General features: G+C 43.5%; 1 protein-coding gene across 1 annotated transcript in view; it reads right to left on the reverse strand.

The window, feature by feature from the left end:
• Positions 1–354: 354 nt before the first annotated feature.
• Positions 355–21,305, reverse strand: part of slc6a3 (solute carrier family 6 member 3) — a 160,824-nt gene continuing 139,873 nt past the window's right edge. The window contains exons 12-14 of the mRNA XM_048560401.1: positions 16,050–16,217; positions 13,365–13,436; positions 355–469 (exon numbers count right to left, since the gene is read on the reverse strand). Of these exons, the coding sequence (XP_048416358.1) occupies positions 446–469; positions 13,365–13,436; positions 16,050–16,217 (264 nt within the window). The 3' untranslated portion in view covers positions 355–445. The remainder of the gene's footprint in view (positions 470–13,364; positions 13,437–16,049; positions 16,218–21,305) is intronic.

Genomic DNA, 21,305 nt, shown 5'->3' on the forward strand with positions numbered 1-21,305 from the left:
AATCTTGATACAATGGAGAGAAAGGAAAATTGCATTTTAATACTCTGAATTATTTAGTTCAGGTATGATGAAATGAAAAATAAGTGTTCATTCGAAAACTGAAATTTATATTTATCTGAATAATCCTATTAATGTAAAATAAATGTTCTTAAACCAAGTAACCAGCACTGTACTAAACATATTCGTTTTCATAATATTCATTCAAATTATATGCATGGAAAACGCGAGCATCTTCCTTTTTGATTTGACTGATGCAACTCAAAGTCAAAGCAATGGAAGAATTTGAGTCACAGTATATGTAGCATCACTTACACAACAAATTTCACGTTTTCAGACTTTTTAAGTATAATTTTGAGCTGTTTTTCATCTTTCACGTGTGTTGAAAGGAGCTGATATTTTCATTTTTGTCTGTGTTTTCCATGTCCTTTCCTTTTGTACAATGTTTTCATATCATAAGCCAATGGCGCAGCTGTAGATAGTAAAATATAAGTTTTTAATTTGAAATTCTTACATTTCTTGTGACATGTAGATATTTGATCTCTTTTGGTTGTTGACAAATATCATTAAAAATTCTGTCTTCAGCTAAATATTCCCTCTGCTTGATGGCATGCAGAAGAATCTTTTGCAGGATGGAAGATTTATTTCTAATTACTTTTTCTCCACTCTTTCAGTCTCTCTCCCTTTCTGTAAGGCTCATATGCACAGTTGTTGCTTTTGAGTTTGTCTCTGTCAATAGTACATATTAATACTTGGCCGTGAGCCCTCAAATTAATTATTCTGTTGAAACAGCTGAAAAACATTCTTTGATTGATGACTGTGGCTTTCTGATCTCTTCTGTTGTCTGCACAATGCTTAATTATGTAAGTGAAAAAAGATTTTAAGTATTTGCAGTTATAGCTATTGGTGCTTTAAAACATCTGGATGATTGAGATTTATTGACCCATAATAAAGTTAGCTTTTCTTTAAGCAAAGTGAAAGATATAGTATCTAACAATTTTTAAAAAAAGAAACCTTATTAACACATTCTACCATTGTTATAAGATTTTGTTAATATACAGAGTGTGCAGTGGTACTGAGAAGACATAATTTAGCATGAAGATTATGAACAGTCATAGAAGGTGTCACAGGGCAAACCTGGGCACAAATGGTATGAGAACTCATGGAGTGTGGATGGATAGGCATGGTTTGATATACAGGGTGTGAAGCATCATCACTTGCAGTGGGGAGCATGGGTAAAACATTCAGAACTTCATTTTCAAAATGTTCCCCGATCTAGGTTATGGTGCATGATACTCCAAGGCTCCATTAACCAGGGCTCTTTGGAAAGTTGGTCTGACTCCCAAGGAAAATTTAAAGAATGTAAAGGCATAAAGGCATTTTATCTGAATGCTCGGAGCATTCGAAACAAGGTGGATGAGTTGACGGTGCAAATCATGGCAAATGGGTATGATTTAGTGGCCATTACAGAGATATGGTTACAGGATGGTCATGACTGGCTATTAAATATCCAGGGATATCAAACTGTTCAGAAGAACAGACAGTAAGGTAAGGAAGGTAGTGTTGCTCTGATTTTTAAGGACGATATCAGGGTGGTAGTGAGAGATGATATAGGTTCTACTGAACAAAATGTCGAATCCATTTGGGTGGAAATTAGGAACAGCAGGGAGAAGGGGGTGGTACGGTGGCTCAGTGGTTAGCACTGCAGCCTCGCAGCACCAGGGGCCTGGGTCGATTCCAGCCTCGAGCAACTGTTTGTGCGGATTTTGCACATTCTCCCCGTGTCTACATGGGTTTCCTCCGGGTGCTTTGGTTTCCTCCCATGGTCCAAAGGTGTGTAGGCTAGGTGGATTGGCAATGCTGAATTGCCCATAGTCTTCAGGGGTGTGTGGGTTATAGGGGGATGGGTCTGGGTGGGATGCTGCAAGGGGCAGTGTGGACTTGTTCGGCCGAAGGGCCTGTTTCCGCACAGTAGGGAATCTAATCTAAAGAAGTCACTGATAGGTGTGGTCTATAGGCCACCAAGTAACGGCATCATGATGGGATGGGCAATAAACAAAGAAATAGCGAATGCATGTGAAAATTCTACAGCAATTGTCATGGGGGATTTTAATCTACATATTGATTGGTCAAAACAGGTCGGTCATGGCAGCCTTGAGGAGGGGTTCATAGAATGCATCCACAATAATTTCCTTGAACAATATGTAATGGAACCTACAAGGGAGCAAGCTATCCTAAACCTAGTCCTGTGTAATGAGGCAGGAATAATTAATGATCTCACAGTTAGAGATCCTCTAGGAAGGAGCGAAGACAGAATAGTTGAATTTAAAATACAGATGGAGCGTGAGAATGTTAAACCCAGTACCTGTGTCCTGTGCTTAACCTAAGGAGACTATGAAGGAATGAGGAAGGAGTTAGCTAAGGTAGAATGGGAGCAAAAACTTTATGGTGGGTCAATTGAGGAACAGGGAAGACTTACAAAACAATTTTTCACAGTGCTCAGCAGAAATATATTTCAGTGATAAGGAAGAACTATAGGAAAAGAGAGAGCCAGCTATGGATGTCTAAGGAAATAAACGAAAGTATCAGATTGAAAAAAAATACATACAAAAAAGCAAAGAGTTGTGGGAAACTAGTAGACTGGGAAATCTTTAAAGGCCAACAAAAAGACACAAAAAAAATTAAGAAGAAAAGTAAGATAGATTATGAGAGTAAACTATAGCTCAGAATATAAAAACAGGTAGCAAAAGTTTCTATAAATATGTAAATTTTAAAAGAGTGGTGAAGGTAAACATTAGTCCTTTACAGGATGAGAAGGCCAATTTAATAACTGGGAATGAGGAAATAGCCAACACATTAAACAGTTATTTCGTGTCGGTCTTCACAGTGGAAGACATAAATAACATGCTGAAAACTAATGGCAAGGTGGTTATAGGAGATGAGGACCTAGAAACTATCATTATCACTAAGGAGGCAGTGCTGGGCAAGCTAATGGGGCTAAAGGTAGACAAGTTTCCTGGACCTGATGAAATTCATCCCAGGATACGAAAAGAGGTGATGGGGGAAATAGCAAATGTGCTGGTAATTATTTACCAAAATTCACTGGACTCTGGGGTGGTTCCTACAGATTGGAAAACAGCCAATATGACACCACTGTTTAAAAAAGGAAGTAGACAAAAAGCAAGTAACTATAGGCCATTTTAGGAGCACTGCTGCTTGTCCTGCTGTGTTCATCCAGCTCTACACTTTGTTATCTCGGATTCTCCAGCATCTGCAGTTCCCATTATCTCCGGTAACTATAGGCCAGTTATCTTAACTTCGGTAGTGGGGAAAATGCTTGAATCTATCATTAAGGAAGAAATAGCAAGACATCTGGATATAAATTGGGAACACCCAGCATGGGTTCATGGAGGGTAGGTCATGTTTAACTAATTTGGTGGAACTATTTGAGGACATTACTTGCATGGTAGACAATGGGGTAACCTGTGGATGTAGGGTATCTGGATTTCCAGGAGGCATTTGAGAAGGTGCCATACCAAAGGCTGCTACACAAGATAAAGTTGCACGGTATTACAGGTAATGTACTGGCATGAATAGAGGTTTGGTTGACCAGTACAAAGCAAAGAGTAGCGGTAAGTGGGTGTTTTTCTGGTTGGCGGTCAGTGGCTAGTGGTCTGCCTCAGGGATCAGTGCTGGGACCTCAATTGTTTACAATTTACATAGATGATTTGGAGTTTGGTCTAAGTGTGGTTTGTCAAAATTTGAAGATGACACTAAGGTGAGTGATAGAGCAAAGTGTGCAGAAGACACAAAGTCTGCAGAGGGATATAGAAAGTCTAAGTGGGTGGGCAAAGGTCTGACAGATGGAATACAATGTTGATAAGTGTGAGGTCATCCATTTTGGTAGGAATAACAGCAAAATGAACTATTTTTTAAACATAAAAAATTACAGCACGCTGCTGAGGAGAGGGACTTGGGTGTCCTTGTGCATGTATGGCTAAAAGTGGGATTGCAGGTGCAGCAGGTTATTAAAAAGGCAAATGGAATTCTGTCTGCCACTGCTTGAGGAATGGAGCTTGAAAACAGGGAGGCTATGCTGCAGAGATAATGGGAACTGCAGATGCTGGAGATTCCAAGATAATAAAATGTGAGGCTGGATGAACACAGCAGGCCCAGCAGCATCTCAGGAGCACAAAAGCTGACGTTTCGGGCCTAGACCCTTCATCAGAGAGGGGGATGGGGGGAGGGAACTGGAATAAATAGGGAGAGAGGGGGAGGCGGACCGAAGATGGAGAGTAAAGAAGATAGGTGGAGAGGGTGTAGGTGGGGAGGTAGGGAGGGGATAGGTCAGTCCAGGGAAGACGGACAGGTCAAGGAGGTGGGATGAGGTTAGTAGGTAGCTGGGGGTGCGGCTTGGGGTGGGAGGAAGGGATGGGTGAGAGGAAGAACCGGTTAGGGAGGCAGAGACAGGTTGGACTGGTTTTGGGATGCAGTGGGTGGGGGGGAAGAGCTGGGCTGGTTGTGTGGTGCAGTGGGGGGAGGGGATGAACTGGGCTGGTTTAGGGATGCAGTGGGGGAAGGGGAGATTTTGAAACTGGTGAAGTCCACATTGATACCATATGGCTGCAGGGTTCCCAGGCGGAATATGAGTTGCTGTTCCTGCAACCTTCGGGTGGCATCATTGTGGCAGTGCAGGAGGCCCATGATGGACATGTCATCAAGAGAATGGGAGGGGGAGTGGAAATGGTTTGCGACTGGGAGGTGCAGTTGTTTGTTGCGAACTGAGCGGAGGTGTTCTGCAAAGCGGTCCCCAAGCCTCCGCTTGGTTTCCCCAATGTAGAGGAAGCCGCACCGGGTACAGTGGATGCAGTATACCACATTGGCAGATGTGCAGGTGAACCTCTGCTTAATGTGGAATGTCATCTTGGGGCCTGGGATGGGGGTGAGGGAGGAGGTGTGGGGACAAGTGTAGCATTTCCTGCGGTTGCAGGGGAAGGTGCCGGGTGTGGTGGGGTTGGAGGGCAGTGTGGAGCGAACAAGGGAGTCACGGAGAGAGTGGTCTCTCCGGAAAGCAGACAGGGGAGGGGATGGAAAAATGTCTTGGGTGGTGGGGTCGGATTGTAAATGGCAGAAGTGTCGAAGGATAATGCGTTGTATCCGGAGGATGGTAGGGTGGTGTGTGAGAACGAGGGGGATCCTCTTGGGGCGGTTGTGGCGGGGGCGGGGTGTGAGGGATGTGTCGCGGGAGATGCGGGAGACGCGGTCAAGGGCGTTCTCAATCACCGTGGGGGGAAAGTTGCGGTCCTTAAAGAACTTGGACATCTGGGATGTGCGGGAGTGGAATGTCTTATCGTGGGAGCAGATGCGGCGGAGGCGGAGGAATTGGGAATAGGGGATGGAATTTTTGCAGGAGGGTGGGTGGGAGGAGGTGTATTCTAGGTAGCTGTGGGAGTCGGTGGGCTTGAAATGGACATCAGTTACAAGCTGGTTGCCTGAGATGGAGACTGAGAGGTCCAGGAAGGTGAGGGATGTGCTGGAGATGGCCCAGGTGAACTGAAGGTTGGGGTGGAAGGTGTTGGTGAAGTGGATGAACTGTTCGAGCTCCTCTGGGGAGCAAGAGGCGGCGCCGATACAGTCATCAATGTACCGGAGGAAGAGGTGGGGTTTGGGGCCTGTGTAGGTGCGGAAGATGGACTGTTCCACGTAACCTACAAAGAGGCAGGCATAGCTGGGGCCCATGCGGGTGCCCATGGCCACCCCCTTAGTCTGTAGGAAGTGGGAGGAGTCAAAAGAGAAGTTGTTGAGTGTGAGGACGAGTTCCGCTCGGCGGATGAGAGTGTCGGTGGAGGGGGCCTGGTCGGGCCTGCGGGACAGGAAGAAGCGGAGGGCCTTGAGGCCATCTCCATGCGGAATGCAGGTGTACAGGGAATGGACGTCCATGGTGAATATGAGGTGTTGGGGGCCAGGGAATTGGAAGTCCTGGAGGAGGTGGAGGGCGTGGGTGGTGTCACGGACATAGGTGGGGAGTTCCTGGGCCAAAGGGGAGAAAATGGAGTCCAGATAGGTGGAGATGAGTTCGGTGGGGCAGGAGCAGGCTGAGACGATGGGTCGACCGGGGCAGGCAGGTTTGTGGATTTTGGGAAGGAGATAGAAACGGGCCGTGCGGGGTTGGGGAACAATGAGGTTGGAGGCTGTGGGTGGGAGGTCCCCTGAGGTGATGAGGTCATGAATGGTGTTGGAGATGATGGTTTGGTGCTCGGGTGTGGGGTCATGATCGAGGAGGCGGTAGGAGGTGGTGTTGGAGAGTTGGCGTCTGGCCTCGGCGATGTGGAGGTCAGTACGCCATACTACCACTGCGCCACCCTTGTCTGCGGGTTTGATGGTGAGGTTGGGGTTGGAGCGGAGGGAGCGGAGGGCTGCCCGTTCTGCGGGGGAGAGGTTGGAGTGGGTGAGAGGGGTGGAGAGGTTGAGGCGGTTGATGTCTCGACGGCAGTTGGAGATGAAGAGGTCGAGGGAGGGTAGGAGGCCTGGAGGTGGTGTCCAGGAGGAGGACTTGTGTTGGAAGCGGGTGAAGGGGTCAGTGGAAGGAGGGTTGGGTTCCCGGATGAAGAAGTAGGCATGCAGGCGAAGACGGCGGAAAAACTGCTCTATGTCCGACCGTGACTGGTATTCGTTGATGTGTGGTTGTAGGGGGACAAAGGTGAGCCCCTTACTAAGGACTGACCGTTCGTCCTCAGTCAGTGGGAGGTCAGCTGCAGCTGTATAGAGTCCTGGTGAGGCCACACCTGGAGTACTGGGTGCAGTTTTGGTCTCCTTACTTGAAAAGAGATATACTAGCACTGGACAGTGTGCTGAGGAGATTCATTCGGTTGATTCCAGAGTTGAGAGGGTTGGATTTTGAGGAGAGACTGAGTAGGCTGGGATTATACTCATTGGAATTCAGAAGAGTGAGGGGAGATCTTATTGAAACATATAAGATTATGAAGGGAATAGATGAAGTGGAGGCAGGGAGGTTGCTTCTGCTAGCAGGTGAAACTAGGACTAGAGGGCATTGCCTCAAAATAAAAGGAGGCAGATGTAGGACTGAGGCTAGGAGGAACTTCTTCGCCCAAACGGTTGTGAATCTGTGGAATTCCCTGCCCAGTGAAATGGTTGAAGTTACCTCACTGAATGTTTTTAAGGCAAGGCTAGATAAATTTTTGAATAGCAAAGGAATTAAGGGTTACGGTGAGTGGGCGGGTAAGTAAAGCTGAGTCTAAGATTAGCCATAATCTTATTAAATGGTGGGGCAGGCTTGAGGGGCCAGATGGCCTACTCCTGCTCCTAGTTCTTATGTTCTAATATGATTCAAACATGCAGATCCTTTCTATGGAGCTGGCGAAGTCAGGGGTGTTGGGTGCAGGCCCAAGATCAACATCAGCCCTGTGCCCTTAAAATGCTGTGCTGAAAATGTAATATTACATTCACATCACATCAAGACAGTTAACCCGAGTAGGCTGTTGGGTTTAGACATATACCTGGACTACCCCAGATGCAGGGAGCCTGTTACTGTGCATATTTGTCTATCAGGTCTTTGTTATAGCGCATAGGCCTCTTTATGAACAAAAAAGGCTTTTGTTCCCTTAACTAGCAGGTTGTGAAACCACAATTCATGCAGGCTATGAATTTCACAGAAAAGTGCCACAACTTTCCTATCCTTACACAATCCTAATAGCCACAAGTCCTCAAGCCTCCTAAGCCTATTCCTCGCTAGATGCTAAGAGTCAAAAATTATATCCACTGAAGTCATGGTTACTGACAACTTTATCCAACTGAGTGTAAAAGCACAAGACAAATATAATTGTTGCCATGTGACTGGAAATGCCACCATTGTGTAGACAGTGGTTTACTGAAGATGTACTGTACTTTTGAGGTTGTAATGGATCTGACTGAGCCTGCAATCCATACCATCAAGGCTATACATATGAACATGCACATTTGGAGTGGAACTAGACTATTTGGCCCTTCAAGCTACCTCTGTCGTTCAATAAAGTAATGGTTGATCTATTTATGTTGTGAATTCCACATTCTCATCTGTTGCCAATAATGGTTTCTTTTTCTTGCCTAACAAAAATCCACCTCCATCTTGTTCAATGTTCAATGACTCTGCTATCACTGCCATTTGAGGCATAGAATTCCAAAGTCTCAAAAGCCTCTGACAGCAAAAGGTTTCTCAGATTTCTGTCCTAAAAGGGTGATCCCTATTATAAAACAGTGTCCCTTAGGTTTGGACTCACTCACCCACAAGAATCGTTTCCACATCCGCCTTGTGAAGACCATTCAGTATCTTATAAATGCCAATAAAATCAGCCGTTACTCTTCTGAACTCCAGTGAAAATAAGTCTAGTCTGCCCAACCTGTACTCATAAGACTACCACTTATTCCAGGTTCAATTTGGTAAACTTTTGAACTTGCTCCAATGCACTAATATCCTTTGTAATATAAGGAGCTGAAAACTGCACACAAGATATATTTTTATCAGTGTCCTCTGTAATAAAGCACAATATAACATAACTTCTAAGTTCATTGCATAATAAAGAACATATTCCATTAGCCTTCCTAATCATTTGCTGTAATTCTAACTTTTGGGACAGGAACATCTGGAATCCTTTGCAAAATGAAACTGAAGAACTGCAAATGCTGGAAATCTGAAAGAAAAACAGAAATTGCTGGAGAAATTCAGCAAATTTCACCACCACGCCTTTGTTGTCCTAATCCATGGCATTGTTAAAAAAATTTATAAGAACATATCCCACTTTGTTATCATCTACTGAACATTGCAATACCTGGCACTCTGGGGGGAGTAGCACCAGAGCTGGAGGAATGCAATGAATGAGTTGCATCCTCAGACGAGGAGGAGAATGAGGACCTTCAAGAGGGAATTGACACTGGATGGAAGTGGAGATTTGTCCAGGAGACAGGAGAGTGGTCCATGCAGCAGGGAATTTTATGACTGATCAACTGACCTGTCAAATAAGCCCAAGTGGAAGAGGACAACCACTGACCTGTTACCAGATACACTCAAGATCAATATGTTATCGTGATCACTGTGTAAAGGCCATTATTAATGCAGGTCCTTATGGGTGCCTATACTGTCATTGGATTTAACAGCTGTCTAATGTCAACAATTAAATTCAAATAAATGGACAAATCATTTCCGTGCACAATTCAACAATATTTTCTATTGTTAAACATAAGTTTACATGTGACAATTTAACGACACTCAGTGCTAGTCCATGTATATGGGAATATGCTTGTTATAGCTTTCTTAGATGCTTCCTCTACATCTCTAGCTGCAGTGCACAGTGGCCTTGGTCTGCATCCTTGTGATACTATAGCCATAGTGGAGCACATTTGGGACCACAAAGCATCTGTACAAGTAGCAGAGGAGCATCTAGTTTGTCACTGTCAAAGGGTCTGAGGATATGTCTTTAGCCATGGAAGCACTTTAAGAGGGGCCTGCATTGCCTGTACCGTTCCTGTCATTTGCCCTTGAAGACTCACATTCACTCCTGTGTTCACCTCCTGGAATCAAAAAGACACAGGATAGCCCATCCATCTATCACTTCAATGACCTGATGGTTAAGATCATGCCCTGTACGTCCTTTTCGAACAATTGCATCCACAGTATGCTCTACATGTCTCTCCATTTGGCTTGCCATCCTCTCCATCAAGAACATAGATGAGAGAAGTGAGTCATGCATGATAGGATTCCTCCATCACTTGCACAAGAACCTCACTGCACCCAGTAAACTCCAGTAGATCTCCACATATCTTACGCATTGGCAGTAGCCTCTGCATCTTAGATGAAAACATCTGATGCTCACCATCTGCTTGAAGCTGAGCATTGCTGGGCCTCACTTTACTCCTCTGAGGTGAAATGCCTGCAACTTCCACTATTTCCCAATAGTGCCACCAATACTGTACACAAAACAGAGCCACAACACACCATAAAATTACACAGTCAGGAAGGATCAGATATAGGCACTGAAAGTCAACTGTAAAACTACAGCTTCCCCAATCACCTCTCCCCACTCACTCCACCACTTTTACTGCTGAAACTCCTCTGAAGACCACACCTACCATGTCTTCAATCACCTGTGGAACTTAAATTCAGTTAATATAATAAGGCTGAAATAAAAAGCTAGTATGATGACCAAATAACTCTGATTAGGAAAGAAAATGTGTTGAGTCGACGTAATCTTGTCATCTGTGATGCTAGACATAATATGCTTTAGCCTTAACTGCCTATGGGATGACTGAACGAGTAGCTTTGTTGTACCAAATCTTCATAACAAAATGATAATAATAATAATAAGAACAAAACCAGACAACCTATATGATAGCAGTCTAGGCACCAGATTTGGAAATGACAAAGGCATGCCCATTTAAACTCTGCTCCTCCTTGCTCCCAAAACTGGGTGAACTGTGGTACGGGCTTGTCAGCAACCATATGACATAATCGTATCTTTCAACACCAGATCTCTCCATTATCAAGCCCGGCTAGATGCTGTCCCATCAATCGGTCTGACTCACTGGAGGTGGCAGCACAGTTTCAGACAGTAATGCTGGAGAAGTCATACTATTAACCATTGACTCCAGGCCTCATGCAGTGCATGCCTCATGGAATTAGGTCAAACATAAGCAAGAATCCTTTCCTGACTACTGCATATAACAACCTGCAGCCGAGGAAGCAATGATCTTCCATGTTGAACAGCATTTGGAGAAAACATTGAGCGTAGCAAGGGCACAAAATGTAACCTAGACCAGGGGCTCCGATGCCAAACAGCAAGAATGCCTTAGCAGCACTACTCTTGTCAACTGACCTAATATTGAAATATATAACTTTGAGATTGGGGTTGTAGCAGCCGGAGAGAGAGCTGCTACAAAGAAAAATCTACTTGACTTTGTCACAGAGCATCTGCCCAGGACAGTAATGATGGAAGTGGCCCTCAGCTTCAAGACAGCCTCTATGATTTGTCTGGCAATACCTTTGTGCTATATGGGATAGATTTAGAAAAAGGTCAGGCACTGAATCCGGGCATTCAGAGTTCAAAAATGTATCTATCAACCACAGTTCAATGCATTAGTAGAAGGGATAGGAAGAATTTTAAAAATTGAAACCCATTCTACTGGTATTTTGTATGTTGCATTTCAGTAATACGTTGATATTCAAGTCACTTAATCTTCACATGGTCATTACACACCTGTGAAGCAGGTGGAACTTGAACTGAGTCCTTCTGGTTCTGAGGTAGGGACATTACCACTGCACCACAAGATCACTCCAATAATTTTTCTACTTATGTATATTCTAATCAATTCATTTTTAGATGTTACCACACACTTCTGAAGAAGGTGGGACTTGAACCCAGTCTACCTGGTTCAGATTTAGGAGCACTACCAATCCAAACTTTCTACAACATTAATAACTCACTGAGTAACAAATGAAATTAACTGACCCAGAAAACTGCAATATGTGCACTTACATGGCTACTCTCAGTCTCTGCTAGATGTGGCATTAGATGATGGCCTGAGAGTACAGTGAAAGAGGGCATCTAGTCATGGATGTTCACTGAAATTCTTCTCTGACTTGCCGAGGATCACTTGAAAACAGAATTGACAGAAAGCCTCTCTTCTATTCCAAGATTTAGGCCCTTTGTGAGCAGAATGAGAAACTTTTAAAGTTAATTTCACTTTTCTTTGTTATGTGATTTGCCCTATTTTACTTCTTTCACTATATCATGTCGAACCAAAAAAGAAATTCACATCCTGTTTTTATCCATAGTATAGACATGAACAAAATTGTGAAACATTGGATTTTTTTTATATCCAGGATAAGAAACCATGAAGGACCATTATACCGGTTATTCATGCTTCATAAACCATTTGTGATAATATATTATCTCTTTTATACATATATACAGGTGAAGCAATGATTTACTCAGCTTTGACCTTCCAGTTTTAGCAGGAACTACAGATGCTGGAGAATCTGAGATAACAAGGTGTAGGGCTGGATGAACACAGCAGGCCAAGCAACATCAGAGGAGCAGGAAATCTGACATTTCAGGCCTAGACCCTTCTTCAAAAATGGTTTCTGATCTTGGATAAAAAAAAACAATGTTTTACAATTTGATTCATGTCTGTACTTTGAATAAAAACAAGATGTGAATTTTTTCTTTTGTTTGACATGATATAGTGAAAGAGGTAAAACATGGCAAATCGCATTTCTGAAGATGGGTCTAGGTCTGAAATGTCAGCTTTCCTGCTCCTCTGATGCTGCTTGGCCTGCTTTGTTCATCCAGCTCTACACCTTGTTATCTCTTGACCTTCCAGTTGCCTGCTATTTCAATACACTAGAATAAAAAGAAAGAACTACAAATGCTGGAGATATGAAACAAAAATAGAAAGTGCTGCAGAAACTCAGCAGTTCTGGCTTCATCTGTAGAGAGAATGGTTCTAATGAAGAGTCAATGGACTCATTATGACGTGCTGAGTTTCTGCAGCATGTCTATTTATTTCAATGCACCATTCTGCTCTTGTACTGACACTGCTGTCCTCGGACTTCTGCAATTTTCAGTGAAACCCAATGTAAACTGGAGGGATGGCACCTCACTTTCCACGGAGGCACTTTCTAGCCTTGAGGGCTCAACATCGAATTCACCAATCTCAAGCAAGAACACTGTTTTCCATCTTGATTACATTGACTTCCACCATTCCGCTTGCACCTTGATGGCATGGGTTTTCTCTCAGCAGAGTGGACCTATTTTTAACGAGTTGCACCTATCATTCACACCTATTTTGCATCTAGATTGCTCCTTTACAACCATCTCAAAAGAGCAGAATTTATAAAACAGACAACTGTTTATGTTCATAAAGCAAAATAGTACAGATACTGGAGATCTAAACTAAAAATAGAAAATGATGGAGAACCGTAGCAGCAGTTCTGGTAGCCATCCTGTTCCCTTTTCATTTCGGGACAGTAGGCATCTGTTCCACTTGCTTCTCTTGCACTTCTGTCAACAGTGTAAAAACCATGGTTTTCTATACCCCTGCTGTCCTAAAGAAGAGCCATTGGACTCAAAACACTAACTATATTTCCCTCTTTTCACAGATGCTACCAGAACTGCTGCTACGGTTCTCCATCATTTTCTATTTTTAGTTTAGATCTCCAGTATCTGTACTATTTTGCTTTACGAACATAAACAGTTGTCTGCTTTATAAATTCTGCGCTTTTGAGATGCATATTCCGCCTTCAAAGTTGTTTTGGTTTACATGACATAATTACACATAATATTACTGAAGTCTATTTCTCATTGGCTGTTACTTACAGTAAGCTGGCGAAGTTCTTCATGCTCCACCAGATGGTGGTCCTTCTCAGGTGTAATTGCATAAACTAATCTCTGAAATGAGATTCCATGCATCATTAGCAAATAGACCATGACTTCACTCCATCCCACCTGAGCAATCTCCATTCAGCATTCCTTGTGTGTACTTGCTATTTTTTACATACTTTTGGATTCTTGCTCCATGTTGACCCCCTTGGCTGCGCTAGCTATTTTTTCAGTCATGATGTTTAATCATTGGGATTGTCTCACAACATGTACACCCACTCACATCTTTCTATGCCCTCAAAACCTTATTGAGGGGCTATCTCTTTAAAGATGCTATCAAACTGTTTTTGCCTTATACCTGACATTTAAGCTTTGCCTAGTGCTTTATAAAGCTCTTTTAGACATTTGTTTTTAAATTGTAAATTATTCTTTAATTTTCAATTCTACTTAAAAAAATGAAATTCAATTGAACTGTGCAAATGTATTGCTACTGATATTCTTTCTTGAGAGGCTTAAAGCATTTTCTGAGTGATTATGGAGCCATATTTGCCTCTTTTTCAGTATTTCTCTGCTAGTCATTAGAATATTACCATCCATCATTGTGGGTCAAATGACAAGCAGTTTACTGTCTCTCTGTCTCCCACCAGTGTTATTTCTGAATAGACTACTATATAATGTACATGTCTGACCTGTGGCAATAATCTTTCAATTACAGTTTGGGTGCTGTCAGTGCACAGTTCTGGTGGAGTGGGATTGGACCAGAGTCTGCATTTTTCAAAACCGAAAATTTACTGTGTCCCATGTCACCTGTCTACTGTGCATTTTTAAAATTTCTTTCCATTGCCAATCAAAAAATGACTTTTCATATTATTTAGAAATCTTCTATTATATTGTTTGCAGACTATTTAACCAAGTAAACCCATTATCAGAGCATTTTTTTTCTGATGAAGGGTCTAGGCCCGAAACGTCAGCTTTTGTGCTCCTAAGATGCTGTTTGGCCTGCTGTGTTCATCCTGCTCCACACTTTGTCATATCAAAGCATCCTTCTCACCTGTTGCCTTTTTCTGCCATTTTCAATTTTACTTAGGAATGGAATTATTTCTATTTTACATCTGATGAATGATTATAACTGTTATCCCGCCTTTTCTGTTTGATAGATGCTGACCAACCTATTACTGAAGTCTATTTCTCATTGGCTATTTTTAGCATTATCTAATGGTGTCAAATGATTGAACAGAAGCATCAGTTGTAAAATCCATGAAATTGCCCATATGAATCATTATATAAAATCCTTTATTGATTCTAAGGTTTTGGAGTAGATCTGTAGCTTGGGTTGTGGGTGTTGAGGTTGGTTGGTTCACCAAGGTGGTTTGTTGTTCTGCAGACGTTTCGTTAACGTGCTTGGCAACATCCTCAGTGCAACCTCTGATGAAGCGTCAGTGTGTTTTCCCGCCTGGCTTTTAAACTCTGGGTCTGTGGCAATGGATTGCCTCACTTCCGGGTTTCCCCCGTAATGGCATGTATATGGGGTCAAGTTCAATGTGTTCATTAATAGCCTGCTTCGTGGAGTGCCATGCTACCAGGAATTCTCATGCTTGTCTCTACCTAGCCTGTCCCAGGATGTTGGCGTTGTCCCAGTCGAAGTCGTGGTTCTCCTTGTCCATGTGGATTGAGATGAGTGAGTATTGGTCGCGTCTTTTTGTAGCTAGTTATTTGTGTAGTCTCATTAGTTTCCTTTCTGTTTGTCTGATGTGGTCTTTCTCACAGTCTCTGCAGGGGATCTTGTAGATGACACTGGTCTGTCCATGATGCGGAGTGAGTCTTAAGTTTGGGTGAGCACTTGTCGTAGGGTTGGTGGGGGATTGTGCGCCACTCTGATGCCCAGTGGTGGTTGAAGTCTTGTGGTGAGTTCTGGCATGCTCCTGATGTAGGTTAGTGTGATGAGTGTGTCAGGGCTTGTAGAATCTTTCTGATGCTGTTCCTGTAGGCATCTCCTGACCCAGTTCTTTGGATATCCATAAGCCTTAAACACTTGGAAGAGGTATTCCTCTTCCTCTTAGCGTAGTTCCATGTTGCTGCAGTGTGTTGTTGCCCTTTTAAATTGTGTTCGCATGCAGCTTCATTTGTGTGTGCTGGGATGGTTACTATTGAAGTTCAATACCTGGTCTGTGTGTTTGGGTATTGATTATAGCAGAGTCAATGAGGTTTACAGCATGGAAACAGGCCGTTCAGTCCAACTTGTCCATGTCGTCCAGTTTTCATAATTAATCTAGTCCCTTTTACCTGCATTTGATCCATATGCCTCCATATCTATTCTATCCATGTGCCTGTCCAAATGTTTCTTAAATGGTAAAAATGTACTCGTCTCTACCACTATCTCTGGCATACCCTCAGTATGAAGATTGCTCTTTTGGATCCTTATGTACTTCTCCCCTCTCAGCTTAAATCTATACCATCTAGTTTTAGACTCCTCTATCAGGAAATTTGGTGAATTTTCAAAAAATGATTTATTTCTGTCCCTAAATAACCTTTTGATTTTGGCTATAAGAATGAATGCTTTTCTCTGAGTTTTACACAAGGAGAACAAAAATAAGGAACAATAAATCATTTAATATCTCTCAAGTCTATGACAGGAACAAAAGAAATCAGCTACTGATGAACGAATTTCACAAATCTACTCACCTCACGCAAGGTCCCACGCAGGGTGATACATTTGTACGCTGCAAAAATGGGTACAATTGCCATTGATGATATGGCGATACACCATCCAATAACATTGGCCCATTCTGGAAAGATGTAATTGCCATATTCTGGTGCTTTGAATGTTGAAATGCTGACGACCACAACAAACTTTATTTAATAATTTGGGAGGAAAGATGGAAACAGATAATGCAATTGTTAAGTACATCCTGAAACAGCTTTTACACTTGTAGACAATTTTGATGAATAACTGAAAAGTAAGTTCATATTTAAAGCCATTGATTGCTCTAAAACAAGTGATAAGACTTCCCTTACTGATAAACTGCAACAATTAACATGCCTGTACTGTGCTACAGTAGCACTGAAATTTCGTACCTCATATTTATTGTCATCAATGACTATATTATCTCAAACTTAAGTGCATCATTTGTTGTTCATCTGTTGAAAATGGGAACTATAAAGAAGAGCCATAGTCAAAGCATATGTAATTCTTTGTCTTTGACCTTCTTCCTAGACAAGTCAACTTTACTGCTGTGTGCATCTGGCCTCAAGAGGTCTGTATACTACTATCATTATCCTCCCTGCATGTATCCTGACATATTTCTACCACAATGATTGTACATTTAAAGGAGTTTGTCAGAGAAATTCAGGTAACTCTGTGCCATTGACAATTCCCCAATATTGAATAAACAATACGCTTCAAACAACATGAGAACTGGCTTTATATGAATGCCTAACCATTGTATATTTGGAGTGGACGTCCCACTACTGTGCAGACAGTTTATGTAGCAGGCTTATGTTTTGCAAGGCTACTAAAATTGCAGCATCTTCAAGTTTGGGTATCATTTGGAGTGTATTTATGGAAATTGCCACTGCGTATCAAGATAGAAATTTGAATGTATGGACATAATTTTAAAAATTGATTTTAAGGAAAATGTTTCTTCTAAGATGAAAGCTCTGCGAAGTAACAGCACAATCACTGTATGAATTTCACACCCCTATTATTTCACTGAAATCACTGATCCAGATGAACAGCCTATTACTTCATTCCTTTTGGTTGTTGACCTCACATAACTTTATGAATAAAACATTATGGCAGGGAAACAGATGTGAGAATAGTTAAGTGCATTGCTGTTTGATTGCACATCTAGGTATTGTGATTGTACTGCCTTGTAAATAGAGAGATCTTGCATGAGTTAATACTAGGCTGTTCTACTTAAAGCTAACCTGCACCTCTGTACGCATTAAGCATTGTCACAAATTGTCTAAAGCAGGCTGAGATAATAGACTAATGAGAAAGTCAGTGGAAGAGCAGTGGCCTACATATAAACAGATATTGCATAATGCTCAGTAAATTTTTATTCCAGTCAAATGAGAAGGATGAACCAAATGAGCTTAATGAAGGTGATCAAGGAGAGTATCCAATCAAAAACCAAGGCATACAAAGTGGCGAAAAATAGTGGCATGCCAGAAGATAGGAAACTTTTTTAGGAATCAGCAACAGATGACTCAAAAGCTAATAAAGAGGGAGAAAATTGATTATGAAAGTAACTTAGCAAGAAATATAAAAAAAACCTAGAGTTTTTCCACATATGTATAAAGAATGAGTAATTGAATCACAGTCATAGAGGTCTACAGCACAGAAAAATGCCTGTTAGCCCATCAAGACTCTGCTGGTCAAAAATGACTTAACTATTCACCCTCACCCCATCCTCCTCTCTGATGAAGGGTCTAGGCCCGAAACGTCAGCTTTTGTGCTCCTGAGATGCTGCTTGGCCTGCTGTGTTCATCCAGCCTCACATTTTATTATCTTAACTATTCTAATCCCATTTTCCAGCCTTGTATGCCTTGGCATTGCAAGTGTACATCTAAACTTCTTAAATAGTATGAGGGTTTACGCCTCTACCACTCTTGCAGGTAGTGAGTAGCTAAAATAAGTGTGGGACTCCCTGAGGATGCAATTGGGGAACTGATAATGGGGAACAGTGAAATGGCAAATAATATAAAGCAATATTTTGCATCAGTCTTCAAGGTGGAGAATGCTATAAACATCGCAAAGATAACAGATTAGTAAAGTACTAACTGTAGAAAAGATCTCTATCATGAGAGATAAGATATTTGACAAACTTAATGGGACTAAAGGTAAACAACTACATCCAAGCCTGCATCCAAGAGTTTTAAATGAAGTAGAGGTATTGGTTGAAATATTCCCAAACACATTGGATTCCAGGAGGGTTTTGATGGGCTGGAAAACTGCTATTGTGATGCCCCTGATCAAGAGGGAGGGAAGCAGATGTCAAGAAGTTACAGACCAATGACATCTGTCATTAGGAAAGTACTAGAGTCCATTATGAAAGAAAAAATAATAGGACATTTAGAAATATTTAATGGTATCAAATAGAGTCGACATCATTTTGTGAAAGGGAAGTCATGGATGGCAACTTTGTAAAGGCTCTCTGAGGATATACTAAGTAGAGTTGCTAAATAGGTACTGGTTGATGTAGCATACTGGAATTTTCAGAAGGAATTTAATAAGGTGCCACAAAGGTACCACATAGAGGAGTGAATGGTATTAGGACTAATGCATTCGAATGGATTGAGCGTTGGCCAACACACAAAAGACATAGAGATAACAAGGTGTAGAGCTAGATGAACACAGCAGGCCAGGCAGCATCAGAGGAGCAGGAAGGCTGACGTTTCAGGCCTAGACCCTTCTTCAGAAGTGGGGGAACGAAAAGGGGATCTGAAATTAATAAGAAGAGAGGGGGAAACCTCTTCTAAAGATGCCTACCCTGGAGAAGTTATGCTCCTCCCTCTGGAAAAAAAACTTCAGTGGATCTCTCTCCCACTGCAACTCTCTCATAATCTCTTCTATCTGCCTCCCCCTCTCTCCCTATTTATTTCTGATCCCCCTTCCCTTCCCCCATTTCTGAAGAAGGGTCTAGGCCCAAAATATCAGCCTTCCTTCTCCTCTGACGCTACTTGGCCTGCTGTGTACATCCAGCTCTACGCCTTGTTATCTCAGACTCTCCAGCATCTGCAGTTCCTACTATCTCTGACACAAAAGACATAGTTGGATTGATGGGCCTTATTCAGATTGGAAAGATGAAACTAATGGAGTGCCTCAAGGATCAGTCCTCGAGCCACAATTATTAACATATTTATCATATCTATGTTAATTACTGGGAGGAGAGGAGTACTGGGGACAGTTTTGGTCCTCATACTTAAAAAATAACTAACATTGAAGAGAGTTCAAAAGGAATTTTTTAGACTGATTCTTGGGATGAAGTGGGAGAGAGAGATAATGGGAACTGCAGATGCTGGAGATTCCAAGATAATAAAATGTGAGGCTGGATGAACACAGCAGGCCAAGCAGCATCTCAGGAGCACAAAAGCTGACGTTTCGGGCCTAGACCCTTCATCAGAGAGGGGGATGGGGGGAGGGAACTGGAATAAATAGGGAGAGAGGGGGAGGCGGACCGAAGATGGAGAGTAAAGAAGATAGGTGGAGAGGGTGTAGGTGGGGAGGTAGGGAGGGGATAGGTCAGTCCAGGGAAGACGGACAGGTCAAGGAGGTGGGATGAGGTTAGTAGGTAGCTGGGGGTGCGGCTTGGGGTGGGAGGAAGGGATGGGTGAGAGGAAGAACCGGTTAGGGAGGCAGAGACAGGTTGGACTGGTTTTGGGATGCAGTGGGTGGGGGGGAAGAGCTGGGCTGGTTGTGTGGTGCAGTGGGGGGAGGGGATGCACTGGGCTGGTTTAGGGATGCAGTAGGGGAAGGGGAGATTTTGAAACTGGTGAAGTCCACATTGATACCATATGGCTGCAGGGTTCCCAGGCGGAATATGAGTTGCTGTTCCTGCAACCTTCGGGTGGCATCATTGTGGCAGTGCAGGAGGCCCATGATGGACATGTCATCAAGAGAATGGGAGGGGGAGTGGAAATGGTTTGCGACTGGGAGGTGCAGTTGTTTGTTGCGAACTGAGCGGAGGTGTTCTGCAAAGCGGTCCCCAAGCCTCCGCTTGGTTTCCCCAATGTAGAGGAAGCCGCACCGGGTACAGTGGATGCAGTATACCACATTGGCAGATGTGCAGGTGAACCTCTGCTTAATGTGGAATGTCATCTTGGGGCCTGGGATGGGGGTGAGGGAGGAGGTGTGGGGACAAGTGTAGCATTTCCTGCGGTTGCAGGGGAAGGTGCCGGGTGTGGTGGGGTTGGAGGGCAGTGTGGAGCGAACAAGGGAGTCACGGAGAGAGTGGTCTCTCCGGAAAGCAGACAGGGGAGGGGATGGAAAAATGTTCCCTCCACACTGCCCTCCAACCCCACCACACCCGGCACCTTCCCCTGCAACCGCAGGAAATGCTACACTTGTCCCCACACCTCCTCCCTCACCCCCATCCCAGGCCCCAAGATGACATTCCACATTAAGCAGAGGTTCACCTGCACATCTGCCAATGTGGTATACTGCATCCACTGTACCCGGTGCGGCTTCCTCTACATTGGAGAAACCAAGCGGAGGCTTGGGGACCGCTTTGCAGAACACCTCCGCTCAGTTCGCAACAAACAACTGCACCTCCCAGTCGCAAACCATTTCCACTCCCCCTCCCATTCTCTTGATGACATGTCCATCATGGGCCTCCTGCACTGCCACAATGATGCCACTCGAAGGTTGCAGGAACAGCAACTCATATTCCACCTGGGAACCCTGCAGCCATATGGTATCAATGTGGACTTCACCAGTTTCAAAATCTCCCCTTCCCCTACTGCATCCCTAAACCAGCCCAGTGCATCCCCTCCCCCCACTGCACCACACAACCAGCCCAGCTCTTCCCCCCCACCCACTGCATCCCAAAACCAGTCCAACCTGTCTCTGCCTCCCTAACCGGTTCTTCCTCTCACCCATCCCTTCCTCCCACCCCAAGCCGCACCCCCAGCTACCTACTAACCTCATCCCACCTCCTTGACCTGTCCGTCTTCCCTGGACTGACCTATCCCCTCCCTACCTCCCCACCTACACCCTCTCCACCTATCTTCTTTACTCTCCATCTTCGGTCCGCCTCCCCCTCTCTCCCTATTTATTCCAGTTCCCTCCCCCCATCCCCCTCTCTGATGAAGGGTCTAGGCCCGAAACGTCAGCTTTTGTGCTCCTGAGATGCTGCTTGGCCTGCTGTGTTCATCCAGCCTCACATTTTATTATCTTGGGATGAAGTGGTTGCTTTATCCAGAACAGCTAAACAGAAT

Source organism: Stegostoma tigrinum, chromosome 2 (assembly GCF_030684315.1).
Source record: "Stegostoma tigrinum isolate sSteTig4 chromosome 2, sSteTig4.hap1, whole genome shotgun sequence".
Lineage (NCBI taxonomy): Eukaryota > Metazoa > Chordata > Chondrichthyes > Orectolobiformes > Stegostomatidae > Stegostoma > Stegostoma tigrinum.